The sequence below is a fragment of the Corvus kubaryi genome, unplaced genomic scaffold (assembly GCF_017639235.1).
Source record: "Corvus kubaryi isolate FWS band 111438036 unplaced genomic scaffold, C.kubaryi_AGA036_p1.0 split1-131, whole genome shotgun sequence".
Taxonomy (NCBI): Eukaryota; Metazoa; Chordata; class Aves; order Passeriformes; family Corvidae; genus Corvus; species Corvus kubaryi.
In genome coordinates this window covers 26395661-26418041 of record NW_024582073.1, presented here as the reverse complement: position 1 = coordinate 26418041, position 22381 = coordinate 26395661, and the positions used below count along the sequence as shown (strand labels likewise).

General features: G+C 39.9%; 1 protein-coding gene across 6 annotated transcripts; it reads left to right on the top strand.

Annotated features, from left to right (window-relative positions):
* The first annotated feature begins 61 nt into the window (after nucleotides 1–61).
* Nucleotides 62–21641, top strand: ST3GAL5 (ST3 beta-galactoside alpha-2,3-sialyltransferase 5). 6 transcript variants are annotated; one of them, XM_042053186.1, is made up of 8 exons: nucleotides 101–174; nucleotides 4631–4763; nucleotides 9715–9836; nucleotides 11575–11689; nucleotides 13886–14229; nucleotides 15617–15803; nucleotides 17693–17851; nucleotides 19020–21641. In XM_042053186.1, exons 3-8 carry the CDS (start codon nucleotides 9793–9795, stop codon nucleotides 19281–19283), a joined length of 1113 nt encoding a protein of 370 aa, XP_041909120.1. In that variant the 5' UTR covers nucleotides 101–174; nucleotides 4631–4763; nucleotides 9715–9792; the 3' UTR covers nucleotides 19284–21641. The 6 variants fall into 6 exon arrangements, with proteins under 6 accessions (XP_041909115.1, XP_041909114.1, XP_041909119.1 ...); XM_042053181.1 differs by lacking the exon at nucleotides 4631–4763 and having other exon boundaries at nucleotides 62–174; nucleotides 9718–9826; XM_042053180.1 differs by lacking the exon at nucleotides 4631–4763 and having other exon boundaries at nucleotides 62–174; nucleotides 9715–9826.
* Nucleotides 21642–22381: the final 740 nt, after the last annotated feature.

Below are 22381 nucleotides of genomic sequence, written 5' to 3'. Positions count from 1 at the left end.
GCTGGCCCGGCTGCGCCGCGGGCACCGCGCCGGGGACACCGCGGGCACAGCAGCGGGGCCAGCGCCGGGGCCAGCGCCGGGGCCAGCGCCGGGCGAGGCCGATGCGGCGGCGCGGGGCCTGCGGGCTTGGGCTGGAGCAGTCGGCAGGATGTGCCCCACCGCCAGCGCTTCCAGGTCTCTCCCTCCCTTCCAGGCAGGGAGCACCGGGGATGGGGAGGTGGGGGCTGCGAGTGCTGGAGCAGATGGGCGGTGGGAGTCGGTGTTTGCTTTGGGCTGGAGGGAGAGGATGTAGCTGCGGCTGTCTTGAGTTGTTCCTCTGGAATAAAATTTATAGGCTTCTGCTTCTCTGCGGGTTCCGATAGGCGTTTGGTGGGGGTTTCTGTCTTTTCATGCTTGGAGTGATGTGAATGCAAACCAGATACGGCGTCTGCTGTTGCTGCCAAAGCCTTTCGGTTTCCTTCAGCACTACTCACTAAAATGTTTCCTTTTTTCCCCTTTGTGCTGAGATTTGTTTTGTATTTATTTTTTCTATTTCACTAAGTAAGATCAAAATAGAAGGCTGCTGGAGGAGAGATGTTTATTTTGCAGCTCTCTTTAGTTACGGAAATGATTAGGAAATGTTCTTAAAATTTCTGGATGTAAAGGTCTCTGCAGTGGAAAATGACTGGCTTTGTCTCATTCTGGGGAAGAGGGTAGATGAAGATGTGTATTCATTATTTTTCTAAAGAAAACTCGTTGAGATAAGTGCTCTTTTATGCTTCTAAACTGGATACATGTTTTTAAGCTGCAGCTTACGATTCATTTCAGAGGGGGTGTTTTCCATGTGGACTGTGTTATTCCATCTGTTACGCTGCAGTGAGGTTACTGTCTCCCTTTTGGATCATGCAGCAGGAAACCTTGAGCTATCTCCCAAGCCCTCTGCTAGCCAAACTCGGGGGATTTCTTTTAAGAGGTCAAAATGCAGCTGGAGAGTTAGCGCATGAAAGCATTTTGATGCATTATCTGCTTCCGTGGGATTGATGAGAAATGAGCTCATCCTTCCTCTAGTTTCCTGCAACTTCTTGGGGTTTAGGGTCCTTCCTTCTGTAGAGTTCCATCAAATTGACCAAATGATTGACAGGCAGTTAGGGGCAGGATGTAGAAGACAGAGTATGGTAGCAGAAACTTCCTTTTACTGGGGAGAATGGGCTAAAAATATTCAATTTTGTTTGCTCTGCGTACATCAGATGCGAAATGCGCTAAGACTGCTGGAGAGTTAGAGTATTTGGTGGGCAGGTTGTTTGTTTAGATTAAGAGACCCTGGAAGACTTAAGTAGTTCTTGAGTTATAATAAAGGCTAAGTAACTGAAAAAGACCCAGACAATGCTTCCAACTTGTCATGATGTAGTTTTCAAATTACGTGTGAGTCTGAATGAAACTTGCTCAAACAGAACACGTTAAAGCATCTCCAGCAGGCACGTCCAGTGCTTCGAAATCACACAACTGTAACTGGACATAGGACTTCAGGATCATGGAGGACTTCTGTGTCACAAGCAGCTCTCACTGATAATGTTATTCATAAATTATTAAGGACTTCCTTAAAACTTGCATAGTCTGTTATTTTCCATTATTCCTATGGGAAGGCTATTCCTTTGCTGCTCAGGAATCTTTTGTCTGTAGTCCCTCTTTGTTTATGTCCACTTTTCCTGTGTGCTAACATTGTGCTTTTGTTTGCAAGGTTTGGTTTTGGCTTTGGTGTTTACATGTTTGGTGTATCTAAGGACAAACTCTCAAATCTTGTTTTGCAAAGCTGGACAAAGCAAGCTCTGTGATCTCCTTGGGAGAAGCTCTTCCTTCACCCGTCCCATCAGCACTGTGAGGTCCTGAAGTCTTAGGGATGAGGGGGTCTAAAAAGCTTCCCTTGTAAGAAATAAACTTAACTTTTTAATACCACACTGTTCACAACAGCAGTATTTTAACTCGCCCATTTCTTGCTGCTTGGCTGGGACACAGACTTTCTGTGGCTCATTTGTGAATCAGAAAAATTCCAAATCCAGGTACTGCTTTCATCTGTCTCAAAGCATCAACAGCTCACTTAAGTGTTGAAGCACATCTTGTTGATGTTTCTTGTTTTTGTGTTTTAGTTATGTTTTCTTGCTGTTACTCACTTGAGAGCACCTGAAAGAGGTTTTACAGAAAAGCCTGGAAAGTTTGACTAGGGAAAAGGGTGCTAAGGCAGATGTGAAATTAAGAGAGTATCCCTGTTTTGAACACTGAACTGTCATTTAGAACCTCAGTAAGAGTTCTTTCTCTATAATATTATTTTAGCAGGCACTATTAATGTCCAAAAAGCTTCCCGTGAATGCTGCAGAGAGGAAGTGATGGTGTTACACTCTGAGTGTCTGTAGTTAAGTTGATAATTGGAACCATTTTTTTTGATGTTCTATCTGGATGACTCAAGGCTAAGAGGAAGTTGTAGCCTCTGTGTATCCTTCATAAAGGAAAAGGTTGCTCAAGTAGACACAATTATGTAGTGTTGTTAACGATCTCATGACTTGGTTGCAAAGTTGATGTTGCAATGAGCGTGTAGGAGTTACCCGTTAAACAATTGGAAGAAAACACAAGTAGAGTGTCACAAGGCAAGGAAAGAAAAATAATGATGCCTCTAGGACACTATTGTTGCTTGGTGGTATTCTTGGCTCCAGAACAAATAATTTTCACCTGTCATCCTGTTGGTGCCTTTGAGAGTTTCTGTCAATAGCTCTGAAATTCTCATTTGCTCCTTGTTTCACTTTTTACCAATTGTGTCTACAGGAATAGTGTTCAGTAATAAGTTCTCATTTTCTAAGGAGACAGATCTTGACCAAATGAACTCCAGATTGTACAGACAGCATTGTTTTTTAATTTTTATTGTCTGATTAAAAAGCTTTTCCAGCTAAAGTTCATTTTGTAAGATGTATTATACACTAATGTAATCAATATCCTGTTGTAGGTGTTTATAACCGTATTATAGGTGAAACTTTTTTCTGCCATCACAGATGTATTGTGCAATTAATCAAAACAACTGACTCTGTTCATTAAAACAGGTGTCAAATGCTTTTTTCATTCAATAGTAATAGGCACTAAGGAGAAAATATTCTAAGAAAGTTTATCAAGTATCTGAATATGTTAAAGTGCCAACTTTACTGCAGCATTTATATAGTGGTAGATGAAGAAATAATTGGCAGATGTCACTTAATTTTTAAATTTAGCTTTGCGTTTTTCCTCTGGTGAAAAGATGTCAGTCCCTAATCTGCAACATCTCCCTGGGCGCTGTCTCATTATGTCTTGTGATAGGGTGTGGTAGGATGGTGATCAGGAAATTATTTCAAGATAAACATCCAAGAGTGAATACATTGCTACAAATTATAACACAAGAGTCTCTCATGCTTTAGCACGTTCCTGCTAAGTCTCCCTCAGATCATTAATATCACTGGAATTTTTCCTCATGCTTGTGGTTTTAGAGGATTTTTGTCATGTACCATTGAACAAAAATCCTTTAAGAAGGTATTTCAATGTTAATTTTGTCATATAAGGAGGTTTTTCCAATCAGAAACAGTTCCTTTGGGATAACTTGTCTGTTGTTCTTCTTTCCCCACTTTTCCTGAGTATTTTGTCAATACGGGCAGATGGGGGCCATCCAGATAAAAGGCTTTTTACTTTCCTTGTATAGATTTTAAATCCAATTCCAACATCTGGGCAGGTTGTTAGCTTTCCTGATCTGTTAAACCTATGTTTAAAATTCAGCTGAAAAATTCGGATTCATTTCTGCGGAAGTCTTTGGAAAGTTATCTTCATTAAGTTCATCAAAGTCCTGCACCTGTGTCAGGCAATCCCTGCACAACTCCAAGGCTGAGTAGAGAATGGATTGAGATTAGCCCCAAGGAGAGGGACTTGGGCGTGCTGGCGGATGAGAGGCTGGACATGACTTGGTCTTTTGAAAAGGGCACAGACTGACAGGACAAGTGGGAATGGGTTCAAACTGGCAGAGGGCAGGGTTGGATTGGATATTAGGAAGAAATTCTTTACTGTGAGGGTGGTGAGGCCCTGGCACAGGTTGCCCAGAGAAGCTGTGGCTGCCCCATCCGTGGAACTTCTTAAGGCCAGGTTGGGATGGGGCTTGGAGCAACCTGGGATAGTGGAAGGTGTCCCTGCCCATGGCAGGAGGTTGGAACTGGATGATCCTGTGATTCTCTGAAAGTGAGGCAGTCCTTCACTACACTGCAGTTTCTGGAGTGCCTCTTGCTAGAGGATGTTCATCCCTTTTCTGGATTGATTGTTTTTTAATAACAAATTCTTCATGTCACAAGAGAATATGTTTCCAAATTGTTTTTGTATTAAGAAATACTCTGTGTTTTGGATGGATAAAAATACCTTGGATTGCAGTTGTAAGGCAGCAGTTTGACTGTACAACACCTGTAACTGTGGAGTCCTTTGTGTATAATGGGGTGCACAACTAACTCTCCTTAGCGTCAGCATTTTTATTCTTTGCATTACCATTTCCCCCCCTAATTGTTATTGGCTTAAAAAGATTTGTTTATCATGTTTTATGTAAACAGATAGAAGTTATTTAAAAAATTTTATTTTTTATGGTTTATTGTTTCTAATGAAGAGATGATGCCATTTGAAAGCATGGGAAGGATTGAAGGTATCATGCTTTGAATAAGGAGACTTGGAAGGAAGAGTCCCCAAGTAGGGACACCCTGGGGGACTTGTGGGCCTCCTATGCCACAGTAGGTAAAATGGTAAGATACAGTGTTTACTCATGGGTTATTTTGTTTTTTCCAATATTAGAATCGATGATTAGCAGTTGTATTCATTGACAAAATCCTATTACTTATAAATTCCCTGAATCAAGACTGGTTTGTCCATTAAAGAGAATTGAACAGATTGTGGGATGGATATAGGAAGGAATTGGGAGAGTTTTATACTTATTTTTGAATCAGTTTTGTAATGATTGTCTTAAAGTAGAACAGAAGAGGAAGAAGTTTAAATTTTTCATATTCTTAGGTGTCATCTGAGAGGCTCTGCTTAGTGACTGACTTTGAAGCATAAACCAGAAAAACTACCACCATTCCCTTTTTTAATTTCTCAGCCCTTATGTTTTGATCCCTGAGGATTTCAGTACTGCAGAAGCAAACAAAATCAATCCTAACTGTAAATTTCACCAATCTAATTTTTGTGTTTTGACATAAATTAATAACATTCTCTTAAAATATTGTATCAATTTTGAAAACCTTAATGAAAATTAATATCTTATCTATTTGGTCAAGAATGAGGATAGATTGAAATGTGTAACCTTTTCATGGGCCCAACTCTTGCAAGTAATCACAGACGTTAAGGTTGTAGTTGTCCGTTTTTTGTCATCTGTTTTCTCCAAATGTGTCCAAAACCAATGTGTAGTTGGTTTAAGTTTTCTTAATTATTCTTTTCTAACTTTTAGCATAAAGTTTTGCAGTATATCTGTGGGATTTTTTTTTTTTTTTGTTTAAAAGCCACAGAACAGGAAATCCATGCAGAATGCATTACTGAATAATGACCACATCTCAATAAAGAGTGTCTTGCTCAAGTTCCTTGTGTGAAAACACCTTCTCTGCTTTTCAACTTTGCCTTTCTTTTTTGAAACAAATGTTACTCAAAACCAAGTAGCTTTCATCTTACCCTTTACTGATTTTGGAAGTATGTTCAAGTAATTTACGTGCATCTGATTTCTGGGAAGAGGCATGAAGTGAGCAGGTGGGTTTGGGGTATTTTTGCATTAGTTTTAGCTTCTGCTTCAATGCCTTCTGGAGCCCCACTGTTCGTGATTAGTAATTCCTTTACATGAATGTGACTTTCAGGTTCCATTTGCTGTGGGCTTTGCCCTGAAAGCTTCTTGGTCTTGTTACATGAACTTCAAAGGCTGCACTGTGCAGCAAGGCCTTGGTATTGACTGCCTTGTAAAGCTGGGTGTTTCCACTGCTTCTGGTGGTACTGTGAGAGGGGAAAGTTTAAGTGAAAGTGTGGGGTTGTGGTTCTGGGGGCTTGATGGGAGCCTGGTGAGGAATGCAGGTGTGTGCATTGTTCTGCACTCATGTGCAGGCTGCCTCCTCCTGTTCCCGTGCCTGCTGAGAGACCTTGGCTTTGTCTTTGGGTGAATCCAGGTGCTGTATGTAACCAAATGCGTTTTCCAGGGTGTGGCAGTGGTTATGTACAACTTGATACATGCTGCTTTTTAGCTTTTAGCATTCCCACATGAAAAGACTTCCTGAAGGCTTAAATAAATTGCTTCTGAAATACTCCAAGTGTGGAAATGTTGTCTACTTAAGAATAACAATGAGACAAAAGTAAATCATGGTGAAAAGAATAACACCACAAAAAGCTTTGGAGTATATTATATTAATGGACAATTTAGCCTTAGAAGCAGCTTTGCACAGATCACTTAAGTTCAGTAGATGAAACAAATTTAAATCCTCCAAGTGCTCACTAATTACACCACAATGAGTAGCTATAGAAACGTCACTGCAAAATGTGGCTGCAATACCACAGTGCTACTGAGCTGTTTTGTATGCAAGTCGAGACGTTTGCATTTATGGCTCTCAAAGTAACTGTAGCAGGGCCCCTTCCTGCAAGAATGTAATGGTGTTTGTATGCAATATCTCTTTGGTCCTCTTGGGATCTTGGTTCTCTCTGCAAACTTGGAGAATTTTTTTTTTTTTTTTTTTTTTTAGATTCAGGAAGACTGTGGGAAGGGTGCACTCTAAAGTGCTTTTTACTGCCATCTTGCTCTTTTGAGCACTCTTACACCATTGTAGCCACTGGAAGGCCTTATTGACTGGAATAAGAATGCAGGATCCAACCTGAGTAAAAAAATGCTGTGCAGGACAGATGCATTTTGATGCATTTATGTATCAGTCTGTATATATATATAAACTTATTTGAGGAAGGAATCATCTGTCGTGTTCATAAATGACAAAGGTCAAACTGAAGTAAACTGTTGCAAAGGAAATGAAAATTTTGTGAGTTACTTGTTTATGTAACAAAAAAAAGCATTGTGAGTACTTAGAGTTGGACTTGGAAAGGATGTGCTGAGGTGCTTAATTAAATTCTGTTTCCTTGTTTCTTTTTACACATCCAGGATGAGTGAAGCAGGGAACAACTGGAATTTTTTTTGCTCAGAGGCTGGGAAGACTGGCTGATAGTACTTGCTTACTGCAGTCTTGCATTCCTGTTTAATTCCCTTCTGTTTTCATCACTCTCCACCTCTTCAGTGCCTTCTCGTCTTTCAGATCTCTTGCAGCCAGGTACCAAGTCTAACTCATTATTTTGTGCAGAATCCATTCTGACCTAGGTTCCTATGGTCTTTGACCAAGTTACCTCTTTATGTTTACCCGAGAATTATTACCTGCGTTGTTCTCTAGTGAAAATAGGTGAAGCTTGTTTCCTGCCTTTTTATTTTTAAAAAAGAAAAGTCCCATTTTATACTTCTCCCCATATGTGTTTGTGGAGATCTGTGGGGCTGACAGATGTAATTACTGCCTTGTTTTGTGCTGTAGCAGTGTTCAGTGGTCATGTCCGTGCCGTGAGCCATCGGTGTCAGTGAGTGATCTCTTCCCTTTCCGAAACAGTGCTGAGTGCCACTTGTTTGTACTGGTGTGAGGCTGTCTCCTCTGAGGTGATCTGATGGAATGTCCTCTCTGTTCTTTGTGCAGCTGTCCTGGAGCTTCCACGTGGTCTGCAGGCCATGTTCACTCTCTGCAGCATCCTCTGATCCCTGCTGCTGTTGTGTGCTGGTGTGATCTTGCTCTGTGAACTGCGATTGCTCCCTGTGCATCCTGACAGTGTGATCTCTGTGGATCCCTGTCATCTCCAAGATGTGTTAGTGGGAAGGTGCTGGATGAGAGCTGCTGAGTTGATTTGTCTTTGTAGTGTGGCAGGAAGGAAGTGTATCATAAAAGGTGATTGTACCAGTCGTGCTGGGATGGCACGGAACATCTCAAGGCAGAGCAGTTTAACTTGGTGATCCATAACTGACCCTGGGATATGGTCCTTGTAACAAATTTTTTGACATCTTCACTCATGTGAACTTGAATGATTTGCTGCAAATTTTAGCTGAGAGCAAACTGATGTGGATGACGGGGGTGGTGATGTCAACACCCAGATTTGCACTCCAGTGCTGCTTTTATTCAGTGGTATAGATGCAGCCCATAAAGACGAGGTGTTGCTCTGAGAAAATGAGGAGCTTTTAAGGCTTGATAGGTTCCCTGTGACCTGCTGTCCTGTGTCCTTGTGTCCTGACAGGTTGTGTTGTAGACAAGAGCTGGATTTGATTTCCAGCTTAACTGCTAGAATTCTGGGGGATGTCACTTACCCCTTAAATTTCAGTTTACCCTGTTCCAAGACTACCATGATGGTACTGACTTCAGATTTTAGTGTTTTCAGAGCTGCTAAAAGGGGCTGCTATAAAGGCCTGCAAACAGGTGTGACAGCTCAGAGAGTCTGTGCAATTAGTAAATACAGCCAGGTGGGGAATTTGATGTTCTTAGTGATGTCACAATAACCAAGTTATCTGTGTTTGAGGTAACTGGTGAAGTTTCCTGTGGGCAAAAGCCATTCAGCTTTTTCTGCCTTGCTCTGTTTTGTGGGTTGTGATCATCTGCACGTGACCCTGAAAGGATGACTTGACTGTTGTCTGCTCTTCAGAGGACTTCAGATGCTGTTGTTGGTCTTCATCTCTCCTTGTCCCACCCTCACAGTGTTTTTTGGCATTTGACCTTGTATTGTGATTATCAAATTTGTTACTGAGAAATGATGATTGTGCAAAGAGACTGAGTCATCTTCCGAATTAGATACCCTTGAAATTTCAGTGGACTGGGTTTGAGATCAAGAGGGGGTACTTCTGTCTCCTCAGCTCCTTCATCCTGGTGTTCAAGAACTTCAGTTGTTTGTCAAATCAAACAGTGTTTTCAAGTAGCACTACAGGCTGGTTCAAATGGGACATATCACCATATACAATAACAAGGGGTGGAAAAGAGAATGAGAAAGATCATCCATAGATAAAAGTCTTCCCTTAGCCTTGCTCTTTTTTAGAAGTTCTTGTGACAGAACTCTTGGCAGGAGAACAGAACGCCTTTGCAGTGGAGAGCAGAGAGTGTCAAGCGCTGAGATCAAAGGAAGGAGTAGGGCTGAAATCCTCCACTGTGGAGGAGCAAGCTGCACCTTTCCATGGTTGGCTGATCAAAGGGAGTGCTGCTTTGGGTGGGTAGGACAGGAAAAACCCTTGCCTGTGTTCCTTCTCCTTGGGAAAACCAGCAGACTCATATGGGTAGGCTCTTCATGGGGATTCCATCTTCCATCTTTGGTTGCTGGCAGCAGCCTGTGAGATGATGTGCCAGCCTGCATTTTTCTTCCCAAAACCAGTATTGGAGTGTGCTGATATAATAATTGCAGTCTTGCTGCTCCCACAATTTCTACTTCTGGCTTATGAAGAATGCAAAGACCAATACCTGGCAACATTTTTAGAATCGTTTTTTGGTGATGCAGCTAAAATGAGTGAGTTCTTGATCACAAGGGGGTCAGGAGCAATTCAGTATTCCTGCCACCATAACTGAGAATCACAGTCTTCTCTGGGAAATAAAGTTGTCACTCCATGTACGTCCTGTGAACTTTTCTTCAATTCAGCAAAAGTTATGATAACTTTTTCTTTGTTTTTTACAGCAGTGCTGAGTGACAGTAACTCTGTGAAGCTAAAGAGTGATCGTTCACCTCCTGTGCAATGGTGTAAGGTGGCTGCACATGAAGATGAGAAGACCAAGCTGGTTTTTAAAAGGTACTCGCAAGTAAGTGTCATTGTCACAGCTACACAGAGGACAGTTGTTCTCCCCCCAGTCTGGGCAGTTACAAAAAGGATGCAGAAATCAAGGCATGGGATTACCATGGGCTTTGAACAGGGAGTTAGGCACACAGCTTTCTGTAGGACACTGAAAACACTTTCTGGAGCTCAGGTTAACTTGTTGTAGTACCTGTTTTCCCAAGCCAAAGTGAGATCGTAGTACTTCACTCACAAGTATTTCCAATCATTTTTTGTATGCAGATAAATAACAATGCTGAGACTTTTGTACAGCCTGATAACTGAGGGAATGAAAGGCCAGTGGATGTTGAGTGAGTATCCTGGGGAGGTGTTTTTATAGTTATTTTGCTATGAAGACTTCTGGAATGCTACATCAAAAACCTTACTCCGTTGTTTATAGCTTGACATCAAATTAGAATTAAAGGCTGTGTACACATGTAGATCCAGGACCATATTTTATACCTAGAAAGCTCACTACTGTGATGCCACATGAATTTTTAGGTCTTAAAGCTTAAAAAACCCAAAGACAAACTGTTATATCCACAGGTGGATATAACCTGAATGTAGCAGCCCCAGCTGAACCTGGGGATACTTGATAAACTTCTGGAGGAAAACCAGCTTCATTTGTCAGCTGTGAATCCCCTGCTTTCTGCCTGTTGGCTGATCTCCAGGGATTGCAGCCTAACATGCTAATGAAGCTCTTAGATCACCTATCAGTGGAAAAGGTAATTTAATTACGTGAGATGTGAGAACAGTGCTGCTTTTCCAGTGGTCACCTTGTTTGCAGCCTGTACTGCACACTGAGTGCCAGGATTGCATCTCTTAGTTCATATAGTACAAACTTTAAAAAAAAAACATTGGAAATCTGTATTAACTTCATCTGAAAGGGTTTCAAGAAGCATTGGGCACTTAATAACTTCTATATTATTTCAAGACATTTAAACAAATGTCCAGTTCTTAGGAAACAAAAGGAAATGAAAATCAGTAATAAAGCTTAAACTACATACTTGAGCAACAACCACAACTTTAACCAAATAATGATGTAAGTATTCTGCAGATGGGCTTAAACATGAAATGAGCTAAGTGACTGTTTGGACATCAACAGTGGTATTCCTTAGGAATGAGAAATTAGTAGATCAAAAATATAAATAGTCTATGTTCTTCAATTTTAAAGTTGGTTGGACTTTTTCTTCTGCTTGTTTTGGGGGTGTAAGTAACTAAGGCTTCTTAATATAAACCTGAGCATCTAAGTTCTGCATTCTGGCCTGCCAGTGAGTTGGAAGTTTTGTTTCACTGGTGGCCATTGGCCCAAAATCATGCAATTTGAAGTTCCAGCATTTTTTTTAGCTTGCATGGAAGTATGTATTCCAAGACAGAGTTGACCTTCAAAGAAGAAAAAAAAGTCACTCTTGGTTTCATTATGTGAAGAGAACTGTTTGACTCATCAGAGATGCATTTAAAGTATATAATGCAGGCATTTTCTTTATCCAAGCATCTATGTTCATGCTCTCCTGCAGATAACTTTGAAGAGTTATGAGAGACTTGAAGTGAACAAGCCAATAGGGGTTTTTTTGTTTGATTCAAATGCAAGTATTCACGTGAAGTTCAACTGTCTTAAATTTGCTTAAAAATATTGATTTAATAGTTGATTGAACATGGGAAAAAAGATTTTTTTGTTGTTGTTGTTGTTTCTCTCTCCTACCCCTCACTGTCCTGTTTGTTTTTAGAATTCTTGCACTGTTTGTGGTTGGAGGGTGCTTCCTTTATATCCTCAAATTACATTTTGGCCCTGAGGAATGTGACAGAACAAAAATGCCGTTTGTGGACCTTGATCGTGTAAGGGTTGGTATCTTTTGACTTTCTTTATTTTTCACTTAGCTTAAAAAAAAAGTTATTAATTGACAATACAAGAGTTATAAGGTTCTGTACAAAGAACTAGAATGCTGAAATTATCTGTTGAGCAGAAGTATATTTTGCTTCATTTCATGTCATAGACATTCTGGTTTTTGTTCTTGTAAAGTTACAACAGAAGCACGCAGAGAAACTGGGTTTTTAGGGGTAAAATTAGATAACTGTGACTTTAACATTTGAAATGGATGTGTCATCATATCGTTGTATCAGTGCAGATGACATTGATATCACTGATAGGTGATCAGAGGATTGATGCAAATGAAAAGTAACATATTAAAAAACCTGAAACAACCCAAACCTAACATGTTAAACAAAAGGGGTTTTTTTTTCACCAAAGCCAGTTTCCCAGTCTGCTTTGCCTTGTAGTTGCACAGATGTTTTTGGAATCACAGGGCAAATGTCCAGGAGGGTGCAGCTATTGTTTAATTTGTTCATTTAAGGTAGCAGTTACTTACTTTAGCTACAGTTTTGCATGTGGCTTTTCAACAGGTGTAACAGGCTAAAGCCTTTGCTACTTATCCTATTTGCACTTTATAACAGGACTTACCTGGCTTAGAGCTGTTACATTTCTGTCTTTGAATGTCTCAATGCTAAAAGGCAACCTACAGCAGAAGCCCTGGCTTAAGACAGTCTCATTTTAGCATTACTGCATGTGCATCCTGCCCCACCTCCCATCATCTTCAGTGCCTATCTTTCCCCTTCTGACCCTCTTTGCCTCCCCTTTTTTCTCATTTGACTTATTTATTTTTTCAACAACAGATTCTTGATTTTGAAGAACAAACACTTTAAATCAAGCAAACCTAAAGACTTCATGAACTGTGTTTAATGCTGTTTCATTATTTGTTTTGTTTGTGTTAGATGCAGGATGAACAAAGAGCATCTCTCTGGACTGGTTAGGTAGTAGATAGTTACAAAGTGTTTGAGGCAATTGTCAAGTGATTTGCATTAATTTTTACTGATAGGGTGTGCAAATATCAGCCTTAAAATGAGGCTCTTCCAAAGATGCAGTAACTCTTGCCAACACAGTACAGCGTGAAGTTGCTCAGTCATGCTTTGCCCAGTGTGGTGTTTATGCCCAAACTTGCAGAAACCTTCACAATGGTGGCAGAGGAAGTTCTGTACATCAATCTCAGTTAAAAAAACCCCCGGAAAACCAGCAGCAAAACTTCCCTTCTTGTGCCCACAGATACACACTACTGTTCCTTAACAGTAGAGGAGAGCTAAATTAGCAGTAGATTTGAATCATGTGTCTCTGACTGCTATGTTTGCTCATGGGTTATTTTTAAATACAGTGGAGGAAAAACCAGCAGAGTTTATTGGGAAAGTTATGATGCAAACAAGATTTTATTTTAACTGATAAAAGTAATACCTTTGCTGTTTCTCTTTCTACATCAGATACCAGCTTGCCACTACAAATTTCTAAAAATGTACATTAATAGTGTTTTGGTTTTATTACAAGATGGATCAATGTGTGGTTTTGTCTGTCACTTTAATCTTTTTATGCAGTATGGAGTTGTAGTCTCTTATTTAGGTGACTAGTCTTTGACAGAAGACCCCAAACACCCCCACTTGTAATTCCTTTTAAAGTCATGTTTTAGTCTTTAGCACTTTAGCAATATTTATGGAAGAAGTGTTGCTTCATTCTGGTAAGCGAGTCCAGCTGCTGTTGCACAGAACTTTTACCCTATGGTTGTGTCTCTGGTAGAATCCTACCACAGGCAGAACTCAGATCATGCAGTTGAGCAGTGGAGTAGAATTCCACTTGCTGCTAAATTGGATGGGTAGAAGTATGTCTAGATTTTTTTTATTTGGTGTTGCAAATGATAGTACTAATGGCTCATTTTCACTTAGCACTTCTTTTAGCCTAATATATTCTTTAGAAAACCTCTTACCTAGATTTAAGGGGTTGAGTGGAGAGGAATTCCTCTGCAGGTTTTCACTTTGCGCTCGTTTGTATCTGCGTTTGAGGAAATGCTTTAAAATGTGTTGTACTTCCACAATGAAGCTTTCTTTGTAACCCCTGTGTTTGCTAAACTGCTGGTGGTCAGCTGGTGGGCTACATTCCAAGGGCTTTGTGCATTCCTGCAGCTGGCTTTCCTGGCTGAAACCCCGTGTGTTTTGTTTCAGAGGGCACAGCAATTTGCCAGCGCCGCATTGCAGGAGCAGTGCCGACCTTCTTATGTGAAGAAGGAAATGGGGAAGTTGTTTGCAGAGAAATACAGCGTGGACATATCTCCCTTTGTAAGGAAAAATATAAATGAAGATGAAGCTTTATTTAAATATGAACCTCCATTTGGATTTCACAAGTTCTTTGATAAACTTAAAGATCTCCTTGAACTCTTACCTGAGCATGATTTACCAGAAGATTTGAAGTCAAAACATTGTAAGCGTTGTGTTGTTGTTGGCAGTGGTGGAATTCTTCATGGATCAGAGCTGGGTCACTTACTGAATCAGTTTGATATTGTTATAAGGTATGTATTTCCCATTTAAGGAGTCCAACTACTTCATCATTATTTTATGAGCCAGAATTGTTTTTTAAGGGGAAAATATCTCCAACATTTATGCAACTTAAAAGACTGCTTGTAAAAGTGCTTTTGAGAAATTTAATTGTGACTTGGTGGAATTTGAAGTCTTAGGAGCAAAATAAATTGTCATGTTTACAAGGAAGGACTCCAGGTACAAAAATCACATGGGCAGAAACTAGATATAAACTAGTGACATCATGGACAAGTAGACAGTACTGGATTTATTCTTTCACATTTTAAAGCTTTCAAATCTTAACTTTCAGGATAAGGACTCACCTCTGCTTTTTTTCCCTGTGGCCAGTTTGGGTGCTTATTTGAAAGATTATTTTATAACAGCTATTTCGAACACAATAAAAATTAATTGATGTTTCAGTACACAGTTTGCTTACACACTTTATAGCACACTTATCTACCCTTATCTTTATGAGGTCAGTGACTGCTTTTTCTGATTGCCCGTGATTTCTGACATCTGAATTACATGCTCTGTATTTGTGCCTTCTGAACATTACAGTTTGACCTCTCCTTCTTGTTTTGAATCATGTAAAGTTACAAATAAATTTAATACAAGCATTTTCCCAATTTTTTTTTTTTGGAAACTAAGGCTTGCTCCTCCTGTAAAGGGAATAATTCATTGAGTTTCTAGCCCTTATTCAAAGGGAAAGAAACCTGTTAGCAAGTGGAGGGGCAGAGAACTTGCATTAGCTGTCCTCTGAAATTAGGGCTGGCAGGATGAAGGTGATTTTTTTGTCGATATAGAAAAGTTTGCAGGGCTTGAGCTGTTCTGCAGAACTCATGGCATCAAGATGATGACATTCTTGTCAGCAGTGTGCCAGCATCTGAAGTTTTTGGTGAGCTGGAGTGATATAAACCCACAGGATGCATTACATTGCATTGTAGGGATAATTTGAATGATTTTTTGTGTGGAATACTTGAGTGTGTGTGTGTATATATAAATATATATATATGATAAGGATAACACAGGCAACTTTGTGTGTTTTCTTCCCCTCCCACTTTTATGCCTCTCTGAGTTGACACAAGGCAATAGATATGAATTTCTGCAATGCTGTCTTAAGTCACTTTACTCTTCAAGCTTTTCTTTCTGAAGTTCTGCACTTGTGCCATTTAATCAGGAAATAGAATTGGCTTCCTCCCAAAGATAAGGGCTGGAAGAGTGCATGAGATAAGGAACATGGGGGTTGTGAGAAAACACCATAGTCTGTTCTGTTAAAAATCTGGGGGCCAAATAACAAGTTTTTGCTTAGTGTCTGATATTTTAATGCGATTGTGACCTGTTTATTTAGTACCTCTCCATTGTGGGCTTCTTTTCCCCTAGGTTAAATGATGCACCAGTTCAAGGCTACACAGATCACGTTGGTAACAAAACAACAATACGGATGACTTACCCCGAAGGAGCCCCCCTTTCTGAACACGAGTATCCTCCTGCAAGCTTGTTTGTGGCTGTTTTGTTTAAAAGTGTTGATTTCAACTGGCTTCAAGCCATGATAAAAAATGAAACCTTGGTATGTAACATGACATATCTACCTGTATGTTTGTTTGTTTTGTTTTGTAATGCTTAAAGAAGCTGATTGATCTGTTCCTTCCTGATTTAGCATGCTGAGGGTCTTTTCTATAACCTTGTGGGTTTTTTTTAGCTTCGTCTCCTAGTTACAGTTGGACCAGCATTTGTGTTGAAGCCCCATGCTGACAGTAACACTTCTTTTTTGTGGAGATATTGGTGGTTTGCACCAGGCTACGTGACATACTGGGTGTTCACTAAAGTGGAATTCATTTCACATTAGGTTTAAGTGACTTTAACAAGTCTGCAGAGCCCAAAATAGAAATGTGATTTCTGAATGCCAGTCTGGTTTTTTAGCAGCTAAAGTCTGTTCTGCTACAATGGGCATACATGCAGTCAACATGTAACTGAACATTTTTCTGGGGTTCCTAAATCATGAGGTTGCTTATTTTTCACTAAACATTTAAAGAAGTGCTGAGATTCCTGAGGAACTGGGGGAAGAATTTCATGTTTCTAAATTAATTTGAATTGGTGGCTTCCACTTCTTTCAATCTGCAGGCAGATAATCTCACCAAATAAGAATTACTGAGAGAGATTTAGAAGAAGGCCTGTCAAGTTTTTTAACAGTTTGATCTATGCTAGTTTAGGTACTCCAAATTCCCTTCTTAATTCTATGATTTTTACAATATGAGACGGTCTGTTTAATCTTGAGCATGACTGTCTGCTGTTACACTGAAGAGCCAGGAAGATGCTTAAGGGACTGGAGCATCTCTACCATGAGGAAAGACTGATAGAGCTGGGAGTGTTTAGCCTAGAGAAGAGAAGGCTTGTGGGGGATCTTATTAATGTACATAAATACATGAGGGGAGGGTGCAAAGAGGATGGAGCCAGGCTCTTTTTGGTGGTGCCCAGTGATAGGACAAGAGGGAGCTTGTCAAGTTGAATATCCATGGACATCTTTCTCACAATAATCTAGACGTGGTCCTGAGCATCTGGCTCGAGGTGTCTGCTTGAGCCAGGAGAGTTGCACCATGTGATCTCCAGAGGTCCCTTCCATCCTCAACAGCTCTGTGATTCTGTGAACTGCAAACCTACTTCTCTCAAATACTCAGCTGTCAGTTGGCTCAGCTCTCTGTGCAGGCACTGGTACTGAAATAAACTGATCCAGAGCATGGCTGGGAAAATGGGAGCGCTGCAACTTGTATTTGATCAGTTCAAGCTGCTGTTCCTTAAAGCCTGTTTAAAAATATAGGTCTGTTGCAGCTGTATCAGTTTTATCATTTGCATGGAATGTTGCCCATTCCATGGAAAGACTTGTAGAATTAGTGTGATACGGTATTTTTTCTTCCATTAGCAGGCATCTAGCTAAATGCAGTGGCATGAGATCAGAATCTGAGTTTCTGAGCCCTGTGTAAATCCTCTTATGAAGGGTTACATTCATCACTCAGTGGATACTGTCAAACAACAGCTCTTCACTTCAAAGCTTGAGCACAATTGTTTTAAATCCAGTGCTTGCTTCAGAATGCCTGGTTAATGTTTGTGGGAAACTGTGGTTCCCTTCCCTGTTTCTTTAAATACTGTTGCCTGCTCAGCTGTGCTGGGATAGCCTGAAGAATCTATGGGTGCTGGTGAATATGTTGACTGATTAACACGAAGTGCAGTCAAATATTTAGAATAAACAACTATTCCCTCTGCTGTCCTCTCTGCAGTTCCAGGTACTTCAAAGGTTTTTCCTCTTTTGGGTGAGTCGTTTGATCTGTAAACTGATATTTCTGAACCACCTTAGCTGTAAACTATTTGCTGAATTTTTCAGGGTCACTGGTGAATTCTGTAACTTGTGTGCTTTGTCTCTCTCAGAGTTTCCCTTTGAACTGTATTTTTTATTTATCTTAGCCTCTGTGGGTGCGACTCTTCTTTTGGAAGGAGGTTGCTGAGAAAATTCCTTTCACATCAAAGCAGTTTCGGATTCTGAATCCAGTCATTATCAAAGAGACAGCTTTAGACATTTTACAGTTCCCTGAGCCTCGATCAAAATTCTGGGGTTGGGATAAGGTAAGAAGTTTCCTTTCACCAAAAGGAGACAGTAAAATACAAGGTAAACAAAATGAGAAACTGAAAAAATTTTGGTCTCTTTACTTTCTCTGTGCAGTTTTAGAGCTGGTCTCAGGTAATAGGGAAATTAATGTGCTCTCAAAAGAGTCTTGTGTTTTCTTGTGCAAAATCAAAGTAAGATTTCAGCTCACCTTTTTAGATGAGGTGTTTTCCTGTGTATGCTGACATGAAATGGCATTCAGATGCAGCCAGACATAAACTCATTCCAGTGTTTAAAAACATGTATTTGATGTATGTTAAGCCTGTTAAGAGCAGCCCTGTTAAGCCAAACCAGCCATCAGCTGTAGACAGATGTGTCTCCAGCTGCAGGGAAAGCAGAGACAGTCTGGAAACCAGGCTAGTGTAAAGCAGCCTTCCAGCTGTTGGAATTACTGTGTCTGCCACAGTATGCTCAGTAGCAGCTGATGGGCATTTCCTCCCTCCATGTCCTTTGCTCCAGCAGTGGCACGGAGTGATGGATTGCCTGGTTTAATTATACACTGCATTTTTGTTACTTTGTGTGTTTGAGAAGTTGGATGTCACTATTCCTCTTGAACTACAAAAAATACTGACTAGCCCCTATCTTTTTATGTTTTGTGTGAAAGCACTTAAGATTATTGCACAAATATTTGAAGGATCTTCTCACATTTATTTATCATCAAGCTAAGTATCTTCATTGTACTGTACTATATTTGCCTCCTTCACAGGTTGTTCAGTGAAAAATCATATTCTGAAGAATACTGTTAGAGAACCTGCTGTTGCTCAAGATTGAAATAAGTACATCAAGAAATGTCAAGTTTAACTCTGTCAGGAGTTGTTTGAAGTGAAGGTTCACTTGCAGTTTAATTACACAGTGATAGGGCATCTTGCCTTCACAGGAAAAAAAAAAATAAGTGTTGACAGCCAAAAGCTTCATTAAATGCAAATACTTAAGTTGTACTGGTATTTTGCCTTGGAGTTTTCAGTTTTATTTGCTCACTGAATTGATTTTTAGTTGTAGCTTTAATTGATTTCATTTTTTAATGAGGAGAGGGAATAGACAAAGCCATTGAATTGTGTAAAGTGTTTATAAACCTGGTAAAGGACAATATGTTTGAACTGAGCAAATTTCACTTTTCTCCCTTTTTAGAATGTACCTACAATTGGGGTCACAGCAGTTGTTCTGGCCACACATTTATGTGATGAAGTGAGCTTAGCAGGATTTGGATATGACCTGGATCAGCCCAGCACACCTTTGCACTATTACAACAACCTCTGCATGGCTGCCATGAAAGAACAAACTATGCACAATGTGACAAGTGAGACAAAATTCCTGCAAAAACTGATCAAAGCAAAAGTTGTCAAAGACCTCACTGGAGGGATACACTGTGAATTCTGCAGCAAAGAGAGCTAGTGACCAACGTGCAGCATGGATGGGATTTGTTACATTTCCAGAGGTTCAGTTGGATCAACTCTTTCCCTACCTTTAGTTCTTTAAAGCATCCACGGAATAGATGTGGAATCCCTGCTGCCTTTTTTAATGCCGCGTTCAAGTTGTCGGACTTTTAAGTTAATTTTCCTGTCAGATTTTACTTTGCACATTTCTGTGAATAGCTATGTAAATATGACTTGGAGTTGAAAGACATCCATTTAAAGTATTTAATGTTTTAAGTTGTCTGAATAAAAGCAGATTGTTTTGTTTTCAGATGTATATGGAGCGCACATGACTGGCCTGAATTGTCTAGCAGTATGCAAGAGTTTTTTCCACTGATCTGCTGTCTTTGTTGGTCCAGGTCTTGGTGTCTTGACTCCTTTTCATGTGTGCCATGAAAAGAAAGGCATAGGCTTCTTGAGTCTTTCATGTCTTGAACTTGAGCATTGCATTCACCCCTCAAATATTTATATTCTTTTGCAAATACATTTTTTTGGGGGTGAAGGACAGATGTAGGAGTGGAGTTGAAGGAAAAGGAATTGTTGTGGCAACAACTGAGTAGTAAGTACTTTGATGTTCATGATTAATACATCAATGGTTTTAATATCAATGTTTTGGGTTAGAATCCTGCTTTGTGAAGCACATTTGGGCCCAGGGCACTCTAGAAGAGGATTTAGCCAAGAGGAGGCTTTAGCCCAAAAGCCATTTGTCATTTCTGTTCCTGAAGACCCATCTAAATGTTTCCAACTAAATGATCTGCAGCAGAGTTCAGCTACCCCAATTAAAGAAGTGGCATTAATACAAAATCTGCCCTTTTAAAAAAAATTTTTTTTGAGTGACTCAATAATTTCTGGTTCTATGAAACGCTAGTTTGTATGAATCATTTAGCAATACTAGAATCTATGATTATATTACAATTTCCACTGGTTAACTTTATGATCCTTAAGTAATTAATTATAGATATTGTCACCTTAATAGTTTGCAATGCTGATAACCTGTGTGAAGTCCAGTATTGACTATTTGATTGGAGAGGTTGAGTTGTTAGTTTTCTCCCAAGTCAGTAATTGGGTGAATGTATAAGTTAAGAAGAAAATCACTTTAAGAAAGTAGTATAATCTAGTAGCCAGCTAGATAACTGCTGAAAGCAGCATAATTAAAAAACAAAAAGAGAAAAGAAAGCTATAGCTGTATGTTCTTGGGGGTGGAAATCAGTGCACTGCAAAGTCACTGGACTGTGCAAATCTGTAAGCAAGCTTTAATGTTAATTTTTATTTTGTTATTAGTAGAGTATCAGGTATGACTGTTTGCACTGAGGAGTTGTGTTACTCAATCTACAGTATGTGAAAAAGGCTTCCTTTGGGACTGAAAGCTGGTCAGCAAATCGATCAAAGGTTGGCCTAGAAACATTGTTCATAGTCAGGAACTCTCCACATGGTGAATGTTCCCACTTTTCTTTGTTATGGACAAAGATATGAATGACGTTGTAGTTCCAAGTTTTCAAAATACTCAAGTGGAAATGCAAGATTAGGGTGGTTGTGTTTTGGGTTTTTATTTCAGGAAGAGAAGATCTAATGAATGATAATGTTGGAATGCAGGAGCAGCAGACTGATGCTCACTGTTATACTGAGAGGCAATGGAAGGACACCAGATCATAAAACATAACTGAAGAAAGTTGTGGACCTCGTCCTTCCTAAATTCCACATACCTCTATGTCCTTGAAAGTCAGTTGTGGGGGGTGAATAAATTTGAAAATCAGAAATTCTTGTCTCTGTTTGTGTTCATAGCAAAAATATTAATCTAGCCTCTTCCTCCATGAAAAGCATTAATTTTTATCCTAGCAATAAAGTTCTAATCTGGGGGGGGCGGGGAGGGTTTGTAAGTATATTATTATTTAATTTAAAAGTATTTCAAGTATGAAGAGTTTTATACAAATAGTCCTTTAGTTAATATATTAAAATGTGGTAACTATTTTCTTGTGGTATTTAAACTGGAAGCAGAATACTTTAATTTTGTTTAGTATTAATGAAATTTTGGAAGACTTCAGAATGTGTGTTGGGAGGATGTCCTGAGCACACCAGAAGTCTGTGTTTCTGAGCACCTGGTCCCTCACCAGTTTGTTTTATTCAGCAACTTAATCAGTTGATTAATGTAAATGCCAATAGCTTTTTGGAGATGCTGTATTTACTGTCAAATTCGCAAGTTGTGTGGATGTAGGATTAGATTTCCTACCTGTTTTATGGCTTGTGATAAAACCTTGTTCTCCATGGTAGTCTGTGCAGACTTGACACTCTGTGTAATGGCAGTAAAAAGCAATAAAGTGATGAAACCACTTTCTATTTATGTATTTGTCTCTCAGTTCCATTTGTTCTCCCTCCTTTGTTAAGGATTTTTCATGTCTTGCTGATCCAGTTGAAAGTCTTGATGCAATCCCAGGTACCCAAAAACAGGGACGGTGGTAGCTGGTAGCTTTTTCTCTGTTCATTTATGCCTTTTTAATACCTGACAGTGGAATTACCTGTCTGGTGCTTGGAAGGGAGAATCCGTCTCAACACTGACCATATTGTGGGCTTCCAGGATTTTGAAGTTAATGTGGATGAGAGTATTTTGGACTGGGTTATAGCATTGCCCTTAAAATCAGGAGTGTGTCTCCTTCAGTGATATAAACAGACTGCAGCTTCTTGTCTGTGCCTCAGCCTTGCTGGAAGTGAGGTAAGAACAAAGCTGTCTGTGTTCTGTTGCTGTTTCACAGATTTATGCTTTGCAAAGAATCTGCATCATCCTTTGTAAATGGGTCTTAAATAGGTCCCAAAGAGTTCGGGAGCTGTGATAAAGCCATTGTGTTCAGCATCGAATTCCTCTTTGTAACTCTCTTTGTAGGAGCTGTTACAGCCAGGGGTGTGCCTTATCTATTCTAGTGCTGAGTTTTTTCATGGTTCCTTTGCAGGAAATTGCACAAGGAGACATAAAGAGCTGCTCCACTCTGGAGTGGGAAAGTGCCAGAAAGGGTTGCTGTGGCTGCAGTCTGTGACCAGTTGGCATCGAAACGGGGTATTGAGCTCGTAGGGACTGTTGAGATGCTG